Source organism: Lasioglossum baleicum, chromosome 2 (genome assembly GCF_051020765.1).
Source record: "Lasioglossum baleicum chromosome 2, iyLasBale1, whole genome shotgun sequence".
NCBI classification, from domain to species: domain Eukaryota; kingdom Metazoa; phylum Arthropoda; class Insecta; order Hymenoptera; family Halictidae; genus Lasioglossum; species Lasioglossum baleicum.
The window spans coordinates 17,325,571-17,349,886 of record NC_134930.1 but is presented as its reverse complement, the minus strand read 5'-3'; the positions used below and the strand labels follow the sequence as shown (position 1 = coordinate 17,349,886).

The following is a 24,316-nucleotide window of genomic DNA, read 5'->3' as shown; positions in this document are numbered from 1 at the left end:
AAACCGGGCAAACTTTTTATGTTTCTTTTGCCACGCCCCCGAATATAATCGAATGCTCGAACCGGATCAAGATGCAGCTCTGTAAATACATCAATTTAGGAATGCGAAATTTCAAAAATGAACAGAGAGAAACCGGTTGTGTGTAAACAAATGGCAATAGCTTCGACTTCTCGGGACGTGTTCATGCAAATTCGCGAATTCTTATGCAAAACGGGAATCGAGGTGTGAATGTGCATCACTCGTGTGCAATATGACAATCATTCGAGACAGAGTATTATACAAAATTAAGAAACAAGGACATCCGTCTATAAACAAATTTAAAAAAATATAAACTTCCTTGAATCCAAACGCAATCAAATCGAAGCTCGATCAAAATCGGCACAGCCACGGAATAACATATTTGCGAATCGTCGAATCCGACGGGTTTCACAAATAATTCGATGGCTCGCAAGCGGATCTAATCGGAAGTCAGCCGGCGTATCTTTTCGCGATTTAATAATGCTCGTTTGCATAAAGGAAGAAAAAAAAAAGGAGCCGAGGAGTCATTGTGCTCTGGAGAGCTCGCGCCCGGTCGTTTGCGATTCATCGACATTGTTGGCAGAACTTTCCTCCGTCCGATTTTCCCTTTCGCTCGCGGAATTAGAAATTCGACTTAAACACGGCCGCTCTTGTTCCGTGGCTCATCAGGGATTCCGTCGACGCTTTTGTCTGTATTCTTACACGTGCAATGACCTTCTGCAAGGGAGAGGACTCTGTTCACCGAGGGAAAGTGTCATTCTGATGGCCGGTTGCATATCATTCGGTACATCCGCCGTACTTTCGCCACGGTTTGCAACGGGTTCCTGTGTCTCTTTTCGGCAGTGTCTGTCTTCATGACTGACATACTTTTCATTCATTTCATACATTTTCTTTGTCCAAAAAATTTCAGCTTGATTAATTTTTTATCAAGATGTTACAATTTCTGAGAGGGTCCTCGTGTTTTCAGTTGAACAAACTGTATGATACTGATAGGAAGCTACAAATCATGGAAGCATCATGTTCCGTAGCGAAGGAATGAAACACGTGGGGTTTTTCGTCGGCAAGGTTTATGACACAGACGTGACGAAAAGGCTATTATTTAGATTAAGGCATATTATTTAGCGACCATTTAGCCTGCAACGTTCGTTTCCGTTTTCCTTAATAGCCGTGTCATAAACCGGGAATATCCGAAGGGCCATCCCAAACCTAGCGTATAACGGTAACAGTAATTACCTAGGGTTGGCCTGCGGGAATTCCCGCTACTTGTCCAGGCTACGAAGACTCCATGGTCGTGCAGGTAAGACTCCCACCCTCTCCAAGGACAACGCACGCTCAGGGCGCAACGGGAGGGTGCGGACGATACATTAAGAATGCGCTGATTGGGAAAATACAGAGGTCAGCAAGGACCAATCGGTGCACTTCTTCTGTATGGAAGAGGAAGTCTTCCAAAGAAGTTCCCAAAAAAGGGAGACTGTTAGTCGAGCACCAGAGCTTCGAGTCTAAAAAGGATACAGTTGCAGAGTTGTGCAGAATTACAATTGAATTACTCCAGGAATTATAATATTACAAAGTAATTGAATTACCTTGTAATTAAATTACAATGTAATTCGTAATTGCAATTGGAGTACAATTATAAAATAGGAAGAGACGAGGAATAGAAACTACGCTGCATAGATGGCAAATGTATATGAAAGAAAAACATAATCGTCACACGTAAAACGTCACAAATATGTGACATCCATAATCTGACAGTTCACTGAAAAACAGTCAAATTAATTTGATGCACTTCGTTGTTTAAAGTCATAGTAGAATGCATAATTTTCAGAGAATCCGTGACTTTCTTCTGCTAAACTGTTTTGATCATTCAAAATTGGGTACGTTGCATTTAATGAAACCTCGGGTGGGTAATAATTTAGTTAAATCCAAAATTCTTGAAAACTAAAAACTTGAAGAGCTGTAACACAACCAATTCATTAAATCATGATCTCAGGTTTGCTCGACAACATTGTTCTACCCAATTAATCATCAATCTACGAAAATGTGTAAAAAAGAGATGGACTTTCGCCCAGATATCTTCTGACACTCACATGGAAAATATTTGAATGAATCACTATAAATTCGTGAAATCGTTTAGCCTAACTACCGGAATAGAGAAACCTAACAGCATCAACGGTCTATCTTGTCCGTGACGTTTCATGCTAAATTCCAGTCATCCGTACGCCTTCTATAGGCAACGGGGATTTGCAATAAAAAATCGATTTTATAGGAATTCTTCCGCACGTGAGAAAAACCGATCGATCGGTATGTCGGATGCACGTCACGCGTTCCGTTCGCAGCGAAAAAGAAAAAAAAACTAATCGGTTCGCGATTATTGGCGAACGGCGCAGCGGCGCTCGAGTAATCCAAAGATCTACTTCGAGATCTACGTATTCGCACTGGTTCACGGAATTCGCCTATTCACTTCGAACCAATCGATTTCCACGTTGTCGGACCGAAAACGTGCGAACCTGCACGATCATTGATACTAAAAAGCGAATAAGTTGAAACCTTCGCGACAAGAAACTGATCAAAGTGACGGAAAAAATTGGGAAATGTTGCGCAAATATGTAGAGGTCTGTGGGGAGAAGTAGTTCTGCACGAAGTTATGATGTATCAGATAAGGGAACTGCTAATTGTGTGCGTTTATAGCACTCGCTAATGATCTGGGTGTGTTAAATGATAGTAAATGGGTTCAATACATTGTCAACAAATTTTGAAATGTTTCATTATTTTCAACTCATTAACACTAAATTTATTGAGATGGTAAAGATGCATCCATGATACATCCATTATCTAACAAATTTATTCTTTTGAGTATACAGGGTGTTCACGCTAATACTAGCCAGCGACATAATGGCCTTCAAGGTCAGAAATAGAAAATTTGGATGCACACATACTTGTTACATTTATAAAATAATGTAAAATGGTAGCTTTCAGTGCTCCGCTATAATGTTAAAATGATTAAGAGAAGAAAGAAATATGTGGCTCCTCTATCTTGCACAATGATTGCAGGCAATTTTTATTTTGCATATAAATGTTCAGACATGATGTCAGAGACACTCTTGCACACATCAAGGATTTTATTTCATAATAAGCTTCGTTATAAATATAGTCTGCAACAAACATTTCTCTATAATATTGAATCATGTCGGAACACAATAAAAGGATCAAATGTAATTAGAATACATTTTAACCGAACATATCTATCACTATTGAGCATTCTTTAACTAGAGTTCGTCACCATAATTGGAACCAGATGAGGTTACCAGTAGAAAATCTCGATTTCAAAATCATTCTCGTTGCCAAGGAATATATTAAGGTTAATTGCGAGGTAATTAAACGGTCGTAGAAAAGTTCAAACATCCGCAGACCGTTCGAAAGCAATAACTATATTTTCCGACCGTAATAATCGTTTTCTTTCCTCACTTTTTCTTTTTTTAATTTTTCTTGAGCATTTTGCCGCAACGTTAAAGTGAAGGGCGAGCGCGTCGGGATCAATTTGTAATCGATCTAGGAAAAGAAGAAAACGATAATTGCGAAATCGATTTCGATATAATCGACACGCTGCCGGTCGATAGTCGGTGGTTTACCGTAATCGTGACCGTTTTGACGATTGCAAAAATATGATAGGTGTGCGTAACCTTCTCTTCCAACTGGTTGCTTTCCGTATTTGCAACGCTTTCACGGAACGTAACCCTCGCGAATCAGCTGGCTTTGCCGTATTCCCATAACTCCGGATGCTTCGACGATGAGTCAAAGTGGTCCTAATTAGTCAGTCAAGGATGGGAAAATTACTACGCAGCTTCCTTCCCGGGGAACTCGTTTTTTTTTGGTTCCTGAGAAAAACCGAGGAAATTGCTGCCACTGCATTTTTCTACGTGTCTAATATATGGTTTTAACCCTTTGCACTTGGAGCTATTTTAACTTGAAAATCAAACATTTCTTTCGATCTAGAATATTTCCATTCACTATAATTTTTGAAATTTTATGGATATGAAAGTGGTATAATACCTCGTACAATACCTAAATGTTTAGTAATTGACTGTGGATCTTTATCCAAAATAAAAAATGTTTGCATTGATTGCAGGACACAGGAGCCAAATAAAAATGATATTCTTCTTTTAATTATCTTATTAAGCTGAAACTAATACATTGATGCCCTTAAATATTTGTACCATGTCCACAGCTTTAAATTGTATGCGCCCATTTTTGTCATAAATGCAGAAAATTCGCAGTCTATTGATTAGGTACCAATATATTTAATAATATAAACAATATTTTTGATAATGGTACAGCAAGTTTTAGTGGTGCCTCAGAGGGGACAACCGAGTGCAAAGGGTTAATATTTAAAGATTTTAACACTAGGTTTACGGAAAGTAATTTCTAAAAAATAAATAAAAATCCGCAGTCTTGAGATAATCAAAACAATATACTCGTCAAGAATATTGTCAATGTACTTCCGCTCGGTAAAACACAGCCACTGGATGCCAAATTGTGAAACTAGCTTTTCCCAACTGGAAGCCAATCAGTCTTTACAACATCCACAAAAACAGGAGAGTCTATTAATTTTTTTTATTACATACCGCTTTAGAAACGCCTTACTCCATTTAGGAAAATCATGAATGAAATGCGTATTTAAACGTTCAAGAGGCTCCCGTATACCTGTGGGCAGCTACTGCGTTAAATTAGTTTAGACAAGCTGTAATTACGGATTACAAATTGCCGTGGACTATTGAATTGTACAACGATGTTTAGCTCGAACTGAAATGATGTTTCGGTAGCGCGGATTGTTAATCACCGAGCAATAACGTCGTGTCTCGTTCGTTTTTCCGTCGGCAAGGAAAAACTGTAACGGCTTAATCGATTACGTTCGAGTAAACGCGCCAGGAATGGTTCAGCGTTCTCGTCAGGAAATTACAATGCACACTGAGCCACGAGCAATGAACATTAATATTCAACCGTCGTGTTTCGTCATTGAATTTCTCGTATTCGCGTTCGTTGTAGCGAAAATACCTAGGAAACTGTTACGTGGCGGTAATTCATGGCGCGAGCCAGGAATACGCCGATTACATTATGTCCCGCGAACAATCCGCCGGTTTTGCAAAATCGTTTTCGCCGGGCCGTCGAGCAGAAATTGTTTTCGGGGACTCCGAAAATTCGGAGCGGCGATGAAGAAAGCGGTCGTAACCGTGCACAATTCCGCGTGGTTCTCCGTGACACATTTTTAATCTTTCACCATCTTGCATCTCGAGATTCTGTACAGAAAATTCTATATCCATACGAAACATCCCCTGAGCATTTTTGCAACCCTCCTGCCTTCCTTCGATCAGTAGTTAAATTTGATCGCGTACGAAGGAGGAATATAGAGATCGAAAGTGGAAAAAATCGTGATCGGATTTTTGAACGATGACGTGCGTGTCTGTGGAGATGTTTAGGAAATTCCAAGAGGTGAATCCGCGGTTATGGGTGTTTTATCCGATGACACAGGTAGACACCTGTCAGACGCCCAACGAAGATGGCAGAAAAGAGATTGAGTCTGCAGATTCTCTGCTTGACTGTGTCTGAGTCACTGGAGCCAAATAGTTGAATTAAGTAGATGGATCTGTCTCATCGAGATTGTTCGAAATTTATTTCTTCAGTCATATACTGGGTGAAGATGTGTCCATGTTATTATTATTATTATTTGTTTAATGCTTTAAACCAAGCATGGTTTATGATGTGTCCATGTTAATAGATAATGCGATTTTTTGAAGAATTATTTAATTTTCTACCTACCCTCTAACAAAGCAGATCAAGTTCAATATGTACTCACGAATCCGAGTCAATTTCAATAGCCAAGTTTCATTTCATGGGTTTCGATTACTACATAAAAGCAATAATGTTTCAATGATTACATTTGAAAAGTATTCATTTTATACAAACTGATATCGAACCTCGCAATGAGTTACAAGCTTCGAAAAGATACTTATAAGTATTTCTTTAAGCATTTTCTTTATTAAATTCGTAACTATTTAGAATACTATTTCCGATAGATTATGAAATTGTAGTTATACAACACAACTGAATTTAAAGGTAAAAAAAATATAGATTAGAAAAATCAGAGAATTTCCGGTACGATATTTATAAAAGTTTCGAATCTGTTCGATCAAGATTTGAACACACTTGCAAGGATTATTTCCGTTTACCAAAGTACTTGTAGAAGCGTCGAAACTGTCTGGCATAGGTTCGAGTATACTTAGGAGTACATTTTCTGTTTCTCGAAGTACTTATAGAGAGTTCGAATTCAATCAATCAAAGTTCGAACCTGTTTGCGAGGAACTTGATCCCATCCCTGACGCGACTCAAGGTCATTCAAGGTCATCTGTTCAAAATATACTTGTCAGTTCAACAAGGCAACACCTACCAGTTGCTTATAGTGCTCGATAGGTCTACTGTTGAATGAATTATCTGTTCATGAAGTAAACAGGAAATTTATCTTTCTTTGAGATGAAAGTAGTCCAATCCAGAAATACCCTGTACAAAGGATTGGTTCTGTTAGCTCGCAACGAGACGTTGGAACGCTTGATATATGCGAACAGACCTTGTAAGAATTTATTTTACTAATTGTTTCAATGAAAGAATGTTGCACAATATGTAGTGCTTTCTTCCCGAGTTTCAGCCTTCCGCGCGCTTACATGTTGCAGGAAGTGTTCGAAGATAAACTGCACGACGTCTCTCGTTCATTGTTGAACACGTTCGAAAGTTCTTGAACTAATCTGTGTTGTGCAACCGTGGGCACGTACGATCTTAGGCAATAATTAAGAAACTCCCGAATAATTGCCATTGAAGAGCCGAACGATTCTCGTTCTTCTCGTTCAGGTTCTCGTTCTCTTTGGCAACTTCCAGCATTCAAACACATGATCTAACTACTCCGCACCTTATAATTAAATCGAAATTCAAATCTAGATGAAATATCTTTAGCTAAACTGTGACCATCAGCGCAATACATTATATGTACCACGTTTCCTTCGATCCCCTAATCGCGTTAAAGTAAAATCGCAATGTGGGAACCAGTCGCGTACAAAGGAAACCCCCATGTCCGTAAATTTTACATTTATACATCATATCGCATAGGTGTTCTGATACAATAGTGAAAAGAAACTCTCGAAAAATCGTGGTAAACCGACAAACAGAAAAGCGCAACAGGTTGGAGATAACGCGTTCTGCGGAGCGTTAAGATCTATTCTCTTTTGTCCAGGAGCTGGCCGATAACTCGGCCGACGATATCATCGGTCGAGATATATCGAAGTCGAGGAGACTCGCCCACGTTTCCTGTATGAGAAGCGTGCTGGATACGTTTCTGTATGCTCTCTCGAGTATACTGTGTGTGGTGAAGGGTGTGCGCAAACGGTTCCACGGGGCAAGTGCTAGGCGTGGCTCATAGGAGAAATAAGAAAGGTGTACACCGTATAACGAAGTCGTGGGCTACGAGTGGAAAGGCTTACATTGCAGCAGAGGTTCCCAAACTTAGTTGCCCTAACGGCCTTTTTCCAAAAAAAATTATTTGGTGGCTCCGTAAAAATTGTTTTCCATGGAAATTTATCTACTGCGACCTGTTGACCTTTTCAGAGATGAATTTTGGTAAAAACGGATTGAGTACCCTCCTGTTTTCAGAAAAAAATCAGATAAGTACAGATTTCGAAAAACTTGCACTAAAAAATCCTCACAAATATATATAGTACTCCAAAAAGTAAAATTTGACTGCAAAACAGACTTGCTCTTCTGCGCCGAGGTTTCCAATGAACCCGAAGGTAGTGTCGCCCTCCTGAGGTCGTTCCGACGTCCTTCAGGGGGGCGGTATCGTTTAGTATCGCTTAGTATCGCCCACTTTGGGAAGCACTGCATCAGAGTGGCCGACGTTACCGGAATGTTAACTTCCCATGTCGGCCTCCCGTGACCGACGAATGCACGAAAAGAAAAGGCGAGTTTCGACCTGGTCCAATGGCGGCAAGGCGAGCATGATTAAATCCCGGATACCCGTGGACGGCACGCAAGGTCGTGATCCTTAGGCCACTGAGTGCATCCTCTCTAAATTCATTCGACGATCTCCAACGGGCCGCATTCGTCGCCGTTTTCCTTTTATTTCAGAGAACCTGACCCCAGTCGCCTAAATTTGCTTTCAGGGTAAGCCGAGTTAGTTCAGGGCGGTCTTGCTTAGTTCTTTTTATAAAATAAAAATAGTTCACGCATTCTATGGAAGCAATTTTAGATTTCAATGCGAGAACTTAAAAAAATTGCATTTCACTGTTTTCATATGCGTTTTTGTGACGTTTGGAAGGAGTTTGGCCGAGGGTGTCGCGCAGTCCGTGCGTGTGGACCCCGAATCCGTACAAATGGTGCGTTGTAGGAAGTTTAAACGATTCTTTTCGAATTTTTTCGTTGGAATTACTCTCGGTAGAAATATTATTATAGGTACTCTTAAACAAAAAGCAAAATGCTGTCGAATGCAACTATTTCCGGCGTTTACTTTCTAAATTTCTTGAAGTAAATGTAACAAAAGCAACCGATTTCACCTACTTCTTGCACCGTATAAAATCAGCAAAAGGTGTTAATTCAGCTGTCGGCAAAAGTTCACCGAACCAGCAATATTCATCTATCATGTTACACCACTATCAAACGAGTGGAAAGGTCGCGGTCGCTCTCCTCGGTTTTGTTTCTATTTGCAAAATCTGACGCAACAGCGGATCAGGACCGAACCATTGAGAATCATACTTCGCTCGAAATCTATTTCCACCGAGAACATTATGAAACCTATGTAGTACGTATACACTGATTCAGTGAGAATCGAAGACGAAAGGTGAACAGATTCAGTCCTGATTTGCGTCATCGATTGTGGAAGGTGGGGCTGGAGGGGGAGGCGGGATAAATCGATATCGTGCATTCATCTGGATCTGGAATTGGATCGTCTTTTTTATCTGAAAATGTTCCCAGACTCGATTCTAAAATTTCCTAAGTGAAAATTTAAAAAAAATGAGTTCATCAGTTATTTCACATCAAATTAATTTAAACTAAATTAATTCAATGTAACTTTTACGATATTGTCAAAAATGAACCGTTAGATAGTGCTCGTTATATTTCGCAATTATATGGAATTCAATTAGAAACGGAAAATATATGACTTATTTAGATCACTCTTTCATAATTATTGGCACATATAAATAATGATCACGAGTCGTGGAGATTTTAATGTGAAGACTAAACTTCACTTTTTAATGAGAACTTCATTTACTTTCCTTGTACTAAATTCAATTGCAATAGTATAATTCGAAGCAGTGGTATAATAAAGATATCGTTGGCTTCATAGACTTCGCATAAGGTCAAGAAACGTCCACGGCTCGATCATTCTCTGAAACAATACAATCTGTCGTGCGAAATTGACCTCGAGCTGCGTGCCATTAGGTGCGTTAAATAACGGCTGTCGGGCTCGCAGCGTTTCACGGATTACCACGACTCAATTACGGCTCGCACAGGGTCGTTACTCCGTAATATCGCGAATTAAAGCGCGAATGATCGGCAAAAAGAATCAGGAAATCGACGCGCGCAACGCCGCGATCGGCAATGAATCACGCCGAACGACCGTCCGTGAATAATCGGTCGAAGCTTTCTCGTGGAAATGATGGTGCATTTATAACTATTCGATGAATTTCAATATCAACATCGAATCTGATGTGCCCGCATTCCATAACGTCACCTAGAAATTTTTTTTGAATATTTAGACCACATCAAAAACAACCACACACATTTAAAAATTTAAATCGCACAGTCTCAAACGTCATTAATAAATATGACGTTACTGAATCATTTTTCCAGCATTTTCAATATTTATGAATCACTGTACTTTTTAACAAAACAGATGATGTAACTCCAGAAAAAAGTTAATAATGACGTCCTAGAAACATCACAACAAACATTTTTATCCTCCTCGCATATCAATTAACGAAAAATGTTGAAGCCGCAAAGATGATTTATAGATTATGCGTTTTTTGGTCCTCCAAGTTCTTGCTTATGCTATTTGTGCTCGTCAAACCTTTCCCACTGAATTATCAACTCCATGATATTTCCAAAACATTCTTTAACTCGCATGCCGTTTCATTATATTAATAACGAGCGTGGAAAAAAGCGAATTCTATGAATTCGTTGCATCAGAAGTTCTTTTGCCTTGTCTGGAGGATGCTTCAAGGACCTTCTTTAATCATTCCCTAGAAGAAAAAGAAAAATTTCAAATATTCAATACATATCTAAATAAATTAAATCCTGTTATTACAATAAAGCTACGTTTAGGGTAGTTGAGCCACTGAAATAATTAATTTGAACGCTCGGCGCGTACTTATTCGTCGGGAATCAGCACAGCGATCGCCATACTCTTCGTACGTATAATTTACGAGCTAGCCATGCGAATACCGGTCGTGTTCTTCGATCTGCATACAATGAGTTACCGCGGGTACGAACATTGTCGCAATTATTATCGGCGCGCGTGCATCGGTCCCGGTTTTTTAAATATTTCGCGCCGACATCGGCCGGTTATGCATTCTTTTCCGGATAGATGAATAGGCGTAGCTCTTAAACGCGATGGAATCTGACCTTTCCGACCTGCGAACACACAGATACATGAAGACACTGAAAAATGTTCACTTAGGCTCGATTGTTCTACTATAAATCCTGCCCCCGGTGTTCATTCAAGAATGTTCTGCTGTTATGATTATTAATGCAGATTTTATGCATTTACGGCGAGAACGAGTGAGATTGAACGAGAACATGAAACCACTGCCGGTCAAATGACCGGTTTTATATTTTTCATTTTACAATTATTGAAATTATCAAGTTGCTTACATGGAAATTGATTCGATAAATTTTTTCATCCGAGCACATATTGGAATAAAAATGGCACAAAGTCTAAATAAATAGAGCCTTGTCATTTTTATAAGCTAAAACATTTTAATCGCTTTTATTACTCGGTGGGTTTAGTGTTAATATGCGTGTGGACCCCGAATCCGTACAAATGGTGCGTTGCAGAGACTAAGCAGGAAGTTTAAACGATTCTTGTCTAATCTTCCCGCTGGAAATACACTCAGTAGCAGTGTGGAATTGTTAAATGGGCTAAATCATGTTCATTCATTCTGCACAACGACCCACAGTCTAATGAAACAACGAGGCTATCGGGAGCGAATATCTAAAGCCGCAAGAAACGAAGATATTGACAGTGAGAGATCCGAGATTCACGTTCCCAGAATCGCGCAACACCGTCCCAGAAATGAAATCAGCATCCCAGCAGGATTCTGATGACAAACGGTACTGGGAAACGATTCGCGAACCAAGATGCCGCAGGTTAATGGCGGACGCGACAAGTTCTATGATTACGCGGTTGCCGTAACACGTGCCGACGCTAATACTTCGCGATCATCGGAACGTCAGCGATGACGAGGAGAGCTGTTCTCCTCTGTGATCGTTCCCGCCGCACTCTGGATCACTTCTATTCCGTTCCGCGATCTCGCCTACGTACCGTTTTTAATTTCTTCTTTTTCGCAGAAGCGCGTCGGTGCGTTTCAACAGACGCTTACGATGCACCGATTCGAGCGCGATGACTAAACTTGGCCTGTGTTTATGCTGATTACTATTTTTAGGGACGGGTTCGCGGAAGAATTAGTTCAGCGGAATCTTGTTTACCATAAATCAACATTGTCTGGCGGAAATAGCTGTTGAGCGAGTTTAAGCAAACAGCTGGAACCAAGGAATTACAATGTCTATTCAATAAATCTCGATAAGTGGGCTACTTTAACGATGAACATGAAAATGAAGATTATTTATAATTAATTCTTCGACAGTTAACGTACTAACCCATCAGGAAAAGAAAAGTAGAACAGACTGTAATTGACGAACAATGAAAGAGCACTCTGTGCACAGAACGCGCGACAAAAAGTTGCAAACGCGCATAAGAGATCTATTAATCCAGTCTTGAGATTGAAAGCAAGCCGACCAGTTTGCACGATGATCTGACCCGATCATCATCATCATCGCAGCAATTCTCGAGGCCTTTTCGCGGCCATACGAATCGACCGCGAGTCTCGGATGAACGTTCCTCAATGTCGCGTCTTTATTAAGTTGTTAGAGAAGCGTGCCGCCGCGTCTTTGCTCGTTTGATCGTGAGTAATCACCGCGATCTCTCGTGTTTACGAGGTGGTCGGTTACGCAATGGACAACACGGCGCACTCCTACACTATTCGTTTACTGCCAATGATCGTGGGTATTCATGAGCTATGGCTGGAGAACTCTGATCGATCGCCGCCGGAATCGGGGTTCTGTGATCGCCGTGCAAACCGTGAGAGTTTTTCGGTTGTAAAATTGAACCTATGCGGACGGTATCATGAGCGTATGCGAGTGTAGCATTCGAGAAGTGAATTCGATCGAGGGCGGAGTAGATCATAGGTTAAATTTTTGTTCGAGCGTTGCTAATGCCAGTATTCAAGGCGCGACCGCGAGATCAAAAGATCGAAATGGAAATTTAACCCTTTGCGGACGAGTGCCGAGGAATTGGACTGCATCGTGCTTTCTGGTTCACGTACTTACGTATCGCGAGCTCGGTGTTCAGCTTCTTTCGCGAATAACAAGAAGAATAACGCTCGATTAAGATATTCAGTGTTCAGAAAATTAGCGTGAAATAATAACGCAACAGCAGTTTTGCGAATTTCGAAGTAAATGTTTGAGAGAACGTTCCAAGAGGATCACACTAACACGCCAAATTATTTCGCTAAAGGTGTACGTGTGAAATTGACGTGTTCCCGATCGATTCCAGCCGATAGCGCGAAAGTAAAGGGTGAAATAGTGAAATCTGCACGTCCAGTCACGCATTATTGTTCGACAGGAATCCATCGTCGCTTCCTGTCTTTCCAGTAATCGTTAACAGCCGAAGATCTGCTGATAGCAGCATGGAACATTGCATGTTACGGGACAATGCCAGTCGACGATTACACAAAACAAAAACTGTAACGAGAGAAAGGAATGAAGGAAAACCAAACCGGCAGTTTATATTCGGATTACATAAGAATGTTCCGTGAAACACGTGGAACAACAAGTATCCTGTACAGAAATCAATTTAATTCTACCGAGAGCAAAAAACCGAATTAACGATCGATCGGGACAAGAAATATTCTTTCCTTTAGCGACGAGGTAACTAACTAATTGTTATTTCTCGTGTGCAGCCGGCGGTATGGCTCGATGACAAATGACGAGACGAGTTTTCGCCTTTTTCAAGAACGCTTCGCGGTAAATCGAATCTCTTGACGGTAACGAATTGATTAGAGCTCTAGGCGGTTGTAGCAAAAAAGTGTTTTTGAAAGTGTGATGCATAGGATTTAATTGCGGGGCTCGTCCCGGAACTCTTAATCAATTTTTATTCTATTCCCCGATTTCCCGCGTATACGTCACAATGTCACGTGACTAATCCTGTACTGGCAAAGAAGGGGTAACTTTTTCCTCATCTAGTGGCTCTGATGGTAAAAGCTTCTCTTCTTTTTGTAAAAAGCAACATATTTTTAACCAATAAATAGATTGCGAATTTTTATGCATGATAAATATCTTTTCCGTAAATTTCAGTAACTATAAAAGAGAAAATTCGTAACATTTTTTAATGTTTCTTTGTTTTCTCATTGCACCTGTTCATTACAGTCATAAATTCATAAAACCCACAATCTAATAATAAGAAATGACGGCTGAGTCATTTCGATTGTTCACAATATCCGGCACTGAAGGAACTCGCGAGATTTGCAAGGTGAAAAAGACTAGAAAACCCACCGTGGAAAAAGCGATTGCCGGTCGCAAAAATGGATTCTGCCGTTGTAAATCGGTAAAAGTTGCTCGTAACGCGTTACGAAATCTGCGGTCTTCCTCGATTCGCCTCGTTCTCTGTCAACCGGCTTCCTCGTCAACTGGCGAAACTGCCATAACGTCGCTTACATACCCCGTTTGTTGACCGTACGTGCGTTCTTGAACTTCCGCTTATTACAACGGCCGAACTTGCGAGCATAACGGTGGTCGCTAATCGCTTCACGACAATGCAATTACGCAAACTCGCTGGCGCAACTGTGAAGAACGCATTTCTTCCTCGGTTTGCATTAATTACGATTCAATATTGCAGATTTTTGCATTTTTAGCAAAGTAGATGAAGCATAAAAAATTCAAGAGTATTATTCTTAAGAGTTACATTATTTTCTATTGGTCAAAATACAATTCACTCTCACAATTTATTTAGAAAATTTGTATCTTGCATAAAGATTCAAATTAATCAAAATTTAAGTTTGAACCAATTAAGACACTTTTCCCTTAACTCTCTTAAAGCTGTTTTCAAGTATTTGCAAAACAACGGCTACAATAAAAAGAAGCTCGAAGCACCATAAAACCGCAGAATATTTTACCCATTAAACTTCCACTTAATAATTGCTAGAATGTGGTTCTCAGCACAAGAACAACACGTTCATCCACTTCTTCTCGAATATACAGAAAAGTTCACAATAGCAACCCCTAATTATATTTCCCTCGTTGTATCAAGAAAAACGTCTTATCCCGACGATCGACACACTCGAACGTGACATAACTTTTCTAACTGTTAGTGCTATTCGATCGGTGACTTTTTGTCGGTCTTTTCTTATTCTCATGGCTGTCGAAGGAAAACGACGACGTTACGTCACATGATCCGCGGAAAGATGAATGGACACGTCTTCCCACTGCTGGCACTAATTATTTATTACCTTGATTCCCGTTACGACGTTTCCGTAACCCGGTGCACCGGTATTACTCCGGTAATTATAGTAACGATATTTATTGTTTCGAGCGAGCCTGTTACCGGGGCGTGGAATTGCTGAATCGATTTCCGATCCCGGAATCAGAACTGTCGGACGAATGATTCACGTTCCCATGACGTCCGACGTCTAGAAAAAGGATACGTTCGCATGATCGACGTGGCTGTGTAGGCTTCCGATCGTTATCATTATAGTGCGGATTTTATAAAAATAGTAACGCACAATTTAAAGCGGTGGACATATTACAAAAGATTTAAGAACATCGGTGAATTAGTTTCAGCCTAATTAGATAATTAAGAGAAGAAGAAATTTTTTAGTTTGCTCCTGTGTCTTGCAATGGAAACATTTTTTATTTTGCACGGGTCGCGTTCGGTCGGTAATATAATGTAAATAAAATCAGTTTGATAATGAAGTAACTTCATCATAATTTTTTAAGAGAACGGTTGAATGCTTTCTACTGCTCTTTTTATCCTCGTGACGAGCAGAATGAGACGCAATGGAAAAAAGATGGTTGATCTTTTGAAATTGTGTGCACCAATTGTAGGAACGGGGTACAAATAGAAATTTCACTCTTTCCTTAATATTGTATTAATATTAACATAGCTGCTATCTTTTTATCTGTTTTACTTTCACTTTGTCTTTAGCATTTTTCTACGCTCTCGTCAAACAGCAAAATTGCTATAGATTTCTACTTTCTTGAATGATTATAAATCGATTTGTAAATGCGTCTCTAAGCTGCCGCGTGTCTTGGGAATGTTTCGGAACAACAATTGTCGCTTGTCGTCGCTTCAGTATCATAAAAATCACGGTCGTTTTGTGTCCACCGACCTTGCCGCCCCCGTAATTTACACCACTCGGGTTTCTTACCTAACCGCAATTATTTCACCTGGTGAATCTGGATTCTCGCTATGCTTGCCGGGTAAACGGTGGCACTTTATGCAAAGCGCAGCCTCGACCGTTGTATTTTTAACGCGGTGACGAGACGAGGCCGTCCTAATGCTGCCTAAACGAGAGGACGAGCGAAAAGTGAGCTGGGTGCAGCTTGTTGTTGAATAAACATTGCCGTTTCGATGCATCAGAGACTGCACGGTGCATTCGAAAAGACGTTTTATACTATTTTGTACAGAAACGAATTCTTTGCGGTTTCATTTTGAAATTACATTCATTATCACCATTCATTATTCATCGACAACGTCGTATCTTGGTAAAAGAGCCTCTGCTTTTATAATCCAAGAGCAACACCGACCAAAAAGCAAGCAACAGAAAACGTATCCCTGAGAATTCGCTTTCAAAAGATGCCGATCGTTGTTCACCCACATCGCACGAGTGTGACTCAATGCGTGTAGACGTTCGAGTGGGTGTCCTCTGCGTCTCGCAAACAGCACAACGACACGCATTAACGCGCAACCAGCTGTTTGAAAAATAGCCAATTCCCTCGAAGCAACCTCGTCTGCCGAAGGCGCCGGTGTAACTTTAAAAAAAGCCAAACAAAATCGTCTGTTCGCGTGATTCTAATGTTCGAAAAAAATATTGTTGTATCTGTGAGGGTCTACGCAATCATTTTTTCTCGATTGGAGCAGAGAATATGTTCAAAGTCTCGAACGTCCGACAATAGATAATTATTATTGCAGCCAGAAAATCGAGCACCTCGTCCACGTTTTCACTGGTGACCAGAATCGCGCGAAATTGCCGGGGCACAGAATAGAAATCATCGATCGAAGTGCATCGGAATGCAGCGATGCGCTGCAGGAAGCGGCGCGGAGGATCGTTCTGGTAATCGTTTCGCAATATTCGGCGCCTGGCGTCGAATTTCCGCGGCTGATCGGAAGAAGTTGCTCGGAGGAAATCGATTTTCCATGGAAACGCGGCTGTAGTCGCGGGTCAAGCATAATAATCAATCGGAAGGGGTTCCGCGATTTGCATAAACGTTGCGTGCCGGCGTCGCCGCCTGTTGCTCCACATTCCGCAGCTTGCTCGTAATACAGGCAAGGTCCCCCTTTGTCAAGGATGAAAAATCCATCGCCGACGGAGTCGCATACCGGCCCCTAATTGGCGACAATGTTTAGAGGCCAATTAAAACCGCCCGTGCTCGATGGGAAAACCCTAACGAGCTGAATTCATCGGATCAACGCCGGCCCTTCCGTCGCTGAAATCAGCTCCCAGGGTACGCTCGTGCTAGCACGCCTGACGTCGACTTTTCCTATGGGAGAATAATGGCAGTGAGTGATCCGGAGACGTGCTACACGATGCCTGTCCGCTTGGTCAGAGTTTATCGAGCCCCATTGTGTGGGAAATCGATATTTCTCGGTCGGCTTCCTCTAATCGCGTTGACTTTGGTGGTTCCCTAGGTTGATCAGATGGAATGCTAAACCCTTTCATTGCTTAATACTTCGCTTGATTGCCTTTTCGACGGCGAGACACATGAAACATCGTCTGATGAAAAATGCACGCAATGATTGATACGTGTACAGGGCGATTCTGGAAACTGGGACAAGCCGCTGCTCTTTTTTAAGTAAAAATAGAAAAAATCATATGGCATAATACGTCCTAAGTGCCTATGACCTTACTTTTTATGTGGATGCACCGATGCACCCTCCAGATGCAATTGCACTTTATTCTTTAATGCAACCCATTTTTTGCTCTAAACATTTTTTTCTATTTTTACTTAAAAAAGAGCAGCAACTTGTCCCAGTTCCCAGAACCACCCTGTACATAAAGAATGCTCTTAAGATGTGCATTCATGATTGAACTTTGGAGGAAGCTCTTTAAAATTATTTTTAATTGTATTCATTCGTTCAGTATACACGGGAGAAGCACTCGGCGAAAACGCACGTCGCGAGGTTTCATGAATGCGAAAAATCAAGCCCGGCGAAAAAAGAAATCGTCCGAGGAATGGAATCCCCTTATAGTGATTTCAACGCCATTCACGAATTCACGGAGCATGGAGCCCAGACTCTACCGCGTTCTAATAGCGCATCGACCGATTCTTACATAATTGGAAAGCGTGCCCCAGGATTTTCATGTGTGTTATAAAACTGCATTAATAGAACGGTAATTAAAACGTTGATGCTCACTGAACAGGCTAAGTGCCCGGGGAATTAGCGCAATAAGCTCCGGAGCCTCTATTCAGACCCATTTGTCCGAAAAGTATACCAAAACGTTTACCCATCATTTTCCTTCGAAGAGAAAATGGCAAAAAAAGGTCATAGAAGACAATATCTTAATTTTATCTTCGAATACTAATTTAAAAGTTTCGTTCCAACCCAATACTAACGCCGATCTATGAATGAAGCAGGCGAACGTTGCGCGAGAAGCATAAACTTCGCGTGAAATCCTAGAACAATGAAAGCGCGCGAAGTCGAACAAGATGCATTGTCATAAACGGTCTACGGCAGGGAGATCGAACTTTTTCGCGTCGTTCGAACGATTGCGATCGATCGCGAGAGCAGGTTCGCGAATTTTTTGCTCGAGTCGGTGTCTCACGAGTAAAGGCGGTCTGCTGCACGTGACTGAGGTGCACGCGTGACACGTGCACGCATGCCAGACCCCGAGCAAAACTGTAGTAGGTCTGGCCGCGGCCAGAGGCGAGGAAAAGTTAGAAAAGGCTTTGCGAAACCCGGCGGAATTGCTTTTATAGCGCGACACGGTGGCGCGGCACTATGCGCCGGGGTGGTGCATTTGTTTGACCTTGGTCGGCGCAGACCGCCCGGTAAAAGTCTCTCTGTGTATGTCGAAACGAGCCACGGGGACAACTCGTACAACCGTTCTCATATTTACCGTGGCCGCAATTAGAATGATATTGCGCTGGCTGGAATTTCAGGACAACGGAAAATTTCAGTCATTACGAGCAATTCGCGTAATTCGATGAATTAGCGATTGTTCCCTTCTCTACCTCCTTCCTCGGACTTCTCCCTTCGGCTGAGTCGAGGCTGTCACTCGAGACGGGCAGTTTGCGAACAGCTTTGCAACGTTGTTAACAAAAATCCTCTTCATTTTGTTGTTTTGTCTCCTCTCCGGTATGTCGAAGCCCGAGCTTCGAGAAAGAGCCTTTTCGTTTGCCCTTCTCTTATTTTTCCTGTTTGATAAAATGATGTCTGAGTCACAACGTGGAGCATGATGTTAATAATGTTCACGAGAAACCTGTTTCCTTCTCATGCTGTTCTCTTCTTCCTCCTTCGGTGACACGAAGTCTAAATCTCGACCTGAAATAAAAGAACAGCTCCCTCTATTTGTTTCTTGTTTGATCAAGTCTGAATTTCAACAATGATTAACAAAGAATTTTTGTCTCTGATGTTCCAGAAAACTTGACACCATCAGAGTTGAAGAAATTGAGAAACAAACAGAGGAAACAACGTAGAAAGGCTGAGCTGGAGCGACAACAAGCTGCCCAGGCTCAAGAGAAGAGGGAGCAACACAATAAATCGCGGCAGCAGACTGATCCCGATCTGGAGCAGCCCACGCTGGACGAACTTATACCGGAAAAATTGGAAAGGGTGTGTAAACTATTGCCTGTTACTATTATACTGCGTATTGCGCCGAGTGGAAAGTCGAAATTCCATTTAACGATTGATTCTAGGTCGAGGATCCACTGGAGCAGGCGATCAAGTTTCTGCAACCTCTTCAAGATTTGGCAGCGGACAGAATAGAGACGCATCTAATGGCGTTCGAAATCTACATTCGCAAAGGTATGCAATTATTACAGTCATAAAAAGAATGCGTTTCGTAGATCCATGCAAGTTGTATAGATGCTGGAAGTTTCATAAAAATTGATCTAAACGATGAGTCCTGAACGATTAAATACGGTATCCATTTAGAGAAAAAGTTACTCCAATTTAACATGTATGCCATCGATCATAAGACGGACTGAGCTGTTAATTTCGAGGCCGAGTTACCGCTTGCCGTACGATTTTCTTCGTGGTTACAATAATCACAACTTCTTTGTCTTTAATAATTTCACTGATGAGAACAGAAAATTTTTTAATAAAAAATTAATTTTCATACCATAATATCTACAAGTAAATAAAACTTAATAGTTGATAAAACGTGTCTATATTATTATATCTATTAAAAATCTAAAAATTAGGGAGGCGCGGAAAAAAATTTCTTTCGGGGAGTCGTAGTAGTATAAAGGTTGGAAATCGCTGATCTGTCGTATACCTACATTTACTTTAACGCTGAAACATTGATTACAATATAATTGAATTTTATTTCGTCTCAAAATAGAGACATAACATTCATATTTAGCAGATTACATTTCAAGTGTTCGTCACGAGTCTGACTCGTTACTATACGGCAAGGGGTTAAGAGCAATTGTCCAGTAGCGACAACTACATTCTCCAGAGCTTGTCCCCGTCGACATCTTAATAACAACTGAGACAAGAAACGGTGACCGGTGGCTAATCGAAATGTGTTTCCAGGTCGCACGTTGCTGATGCTGAAGTCGATAAAGCGCGCATACGATCTGGAGCCGAACAATCCGGATCTGCACATATGTCTGGTGGAGTTCATCCTGCACACGAACCGTACACCATTGGAGGGTGCAGTGGCCGAGGTGGTGAAGCACCAGACTGCTGGGATCTACGGTAGCTCGACGGCCGCTCAATTGAACGCGGAGTTTCTGAAGAGGAACCAGAACTCGCTCCCGCATCTTCTGCAGGGCGCGAAGATGATGTGCGTTCTGGACCCGTCCGCGCAATCGAAAGCTCTAAGCTTGGTGACAGACATGGACAGCCTCGAGGGCGTGACACTGCCTAACTGTACGCAGGTGTTGCATTCACTGCGTAGCGGGCGCTTCGGTCACTGCGAGAACACGATAGCCGAGTACACGACCAAATGCCATAAACGTTTCCCTTATGCGACCGCGTTCCGACCGCCGGAGACCAAGGCGACCGCCAACCAGGATAAAGAAAACTCGATCAAGAACTGATCCAGGCACGCGCGCGTCAGCGTCGCTGAATTAGTCCGTAGTATAAGGCAACGGAAGAGGGAGGAGAGAGAGAAAGATGGAGAGCAGTCTGAGGAAGAAGAAGATGACGACGAAGATGAGGAGGAGGAGGATGAGGATGGTGTGTGCGTGAAGAGTCTCTGACCACTACGGTTTGGTAATACACAAAAGTCACCGGTGAAGATGCGAAGAACGAGGCTGACATGATGAAGAACTTGCTGAAAAACCGAAGAGCTGATGAATAAGAGAGGAAGAGAGAAAACATAGTGTGAACGAAGAGAGAAGTATCGCGAACAAATTGGCGGATATCGATTTACGAGATAGTCACATATGTATTATACACGGAACTGTTCCTGGAGGGGTTTCATGTAGTGTGAAAACACAGTGCTGGGACAGTGCTGGGATAAACAATCTTAATAAATTATACAAACACGATGTGTACCACGCGGCCACCGACCGCGGTCCCAAATTTTAGGTGAACGAACGGGGGGAGCGAGAGAGAGGGATGGCTAGTAGCTAAATATTAATTAACGGATCGGATAACCGGGAGACGAATTAACGAACGTAAAAAAAAAAGAAAAAAAACCAATGATGTAAAACATGGGGGGGAGGGGGGTGGATCGGCGCAGACATTGTGTGACACGTTCAAAGCGAAGAGGAGACCTCCTTCTTTTGGCGAATGCTCGGCGGAACACACACAGGCGACTAGAACTGGATCATCCTGATCGATCGATTGGTTGATTGCACATTTAAAAGTGCGTTCAATGGGGTGGCTCTGGATAAAGAACCGGGGAGAGGGTGCAGTGTGTAAAATAGAGAATGACACGTGCGGAAACTAACACATTGGTACAAAATATAAAGACTTGTATACATTCATACGCGCGCGCGCTCTAGGAGATATTTCTACTCGATGTTAAGGTGTACTATTTTCAGCGATGTCTACAGATTACACTCTACTGTGTAGAGTCTGGAAACGGGACGATCATCGAGCATCCGATTGTATTCTATTGTACCACACGTATGTTCGTCGCTACATTCGAATAGACTCTGTTCCAAGTCGCATACTAACTTCTAGTTCACTTCATTCGCAAGACTATTACTGTTTGAAACTTTTCTGAGGGGAACGGACACACACAACGGTCTCGCACGTTTGCTGCAATAACAACGTGTTTACCACATATTTTGGTAAAAGAATATTTTCTCGATTTTCAAGGGATTGCATTAAAACGAAAGATTACTTTCTATTGCACTTGCTTTGATGAGCCAAGGCTGAAGTAAAGACTTTGTTGGGACTGATTGTATTTTACATTTAATTATGTTCTTTAGATTCTATCAATGATTGAGTACATTTCTGCGGATTTTTACACAACCTTCCATATTCGCAAATAATTTTATAAAAACCAGATTGAGAAACAAATTTCCTTCACTGCCTAAATACTTCGTTATAAAAAAAATTAAGTAGAAATATCGTTAATGTCTGTCAATCGGAAGGTTTTCGTGTATTTAACAATTTTGTAAATACCATAAATGCATAAATATTAACAATCTATTAATAATGCACTACCTAAACTCGTAACTTTATTGTTGAAATCATAGACTTGGTTCTCGTTTACTAAATAATTCTTGATTAAATAGCGAATTTCTTATCAACAGTATGATAAATCTAAATAAGGGATGTTTTATAGGTAAGTCAGCATTTATAACGCTTAATTAGGATATTATTATAATTCTATACAAATTCACAATGCCTTATTATCGGATAATCTTTGCATTTTAACATGACGTTGCAAAATTACAATTCAGAACGAAGAAATAGTTTTCCTCAAAGTGTTGATTTTTGAGGTCAGTCACCTAATTGCAGCAAACGAGGGACATATAACGAGAACACAAACAGACACACAGCACAACACACCTACACACACATATATTTTATTCCTGTGTTTGAAACCCAGGGTAATGATCTACGTTCTGATTGGAGCCCTGATTAATTCCATCGAGAACAGTCAATAAACGGGAGTAGTGTCCATTTCGCGAAAGTCTGTGAAAGTTACTATAAGAACAATAAGCTGCGTATTGTGTACGCAATTTACCAAAGTATATCATAAATCGAGAAACAATAAGTATCGAATATAGCAGAACGATGGGAAAACAAATGAGAGAAAAGAACAGATACAACGGGAAGAAAAAAGAAGAAGAATAGGAAGATGATGAAGAACTGTGTCGTGCATCTGTACGCGAACGGATTAACAGAGATTTTAAATAAAATGATAACGTTGGAAGTCTACCGGCAACACAAGCCGAGAACCGATCTTATGATTACCTCATTTAGTTTTGTTTTATTCTGTTTCGTCTCTCTTTCCTTTTTTTTTCGAAATATTACCGGAACCGCAAAAATATTTATTAGCTGCGTGAATTTCCTCTCGAGCGAACGAAGAAAATTCAATAAGATGCAGATAACTACAAATTAGTAATAATATTTGTACATACTTTCAGCTACTACCTTTAACAATACATATAAATATATATACAATCATATATATGTACACATCTCCTGTCTTATTTAAGTCATAGAATGTATCATTTCTCTGCGATCGATTCAATCCGAACGCGGATGTTTTACAAACACGGAAAACGATGAGAGAAAATTATCGCTCGAAGCGGACTCGCGATGGTAATCACAAAAAAAAATAAGGCATTTGCATCGAGTGGCATCCATGGTAATGTATATTCAACGGTGTTTGAATCGCGCTCGACGCACGGGAAATTCAAATCCTCCGCAAGTTTAAACGATGGATTAATACTTCTGCGAAATCTACGACTAGTGCAAAGCGATTGTCGGACCGAATACCTTCTGTAAATGCATGGAATGTTTCTCAGGGCTACGCTAGTAATATCTTATCGTAAACGATACCATAGATGACTTACTATAGTTTCTACACTGTTCACCCGTTTCGCAATCCATTAAACAATATGCGATTCTTATAGATCACAAGTTCTGGATAGAAATCTGGAAACCATTCTTCTGTATCGAACATGATTATTGAGAAACTTAAGAACGGTTTAAAAATTTTTATTCAGCGCATGAAAATTTACTAGAATCGTATGTTGCTGTGCTGGAATGTGAAAGAAAAGTTAACAGAACTTGTTGGACGGTGCAATTAGTCATTTCGCTGTTGATTCATAGTATCCTGTCGGCCTGTGGGATGATGTACGCGTATTCATTGATCCTTGTCATAAGCTTAAGATATTAAACCTTGTTCGTATCACGCCGTGTTCACCATGCATCTACCGAAGCGTTGACGAATTTTTAACATTGTTTTTCATTTGATACGTTTTCTACAAGTACGCTTCGCCACTAGCAAAGCCGCCTTTCGACAGGGGTGCATTAGTCGCTCGAATCTTTACCGGGGATTGTTATTCGCAATATAGGGGGTTTCTATCTCGCTGATAACGGTTATCGAGAAGATCTTTGAGTAAATAAACA

General features: G+C 41.1%; 1 protein-coding gene across 2 annotated transcripts in view; it reads left to right on the top strand.

The window, feature by feature from the left end:
* Positions 1-22,353, top strand: part of Naa15-16 (N-alpha-acetyltransferase 15/16) — a 54,429-nt gene extending 32,076 nt beyond the window's left edge. For both annotated transcript variants that reach the window (XM_076443869.1, XM_076443860.1), the window contains exons 9-11: positions 19,188-19,381; positions 19,465-19,573; positions 20,306-22,353. In XM_076443869.1, the coding sequence (XP_076299984.1) occupies positions 19,188-19,381; positions 19,465-19,573; positions 20,306-20,814 (812 nt within the window). In that variant the 3' untranslated portion in view covers positions 20,815-22,353. The remainder of the gene's footprint in view (positions 1-19,187; positions 19,382-19,464; positions 19,574-20,305) is intronic.
* Positions 22,354-24,316: the final 1,963 nt, after the last annotated feature.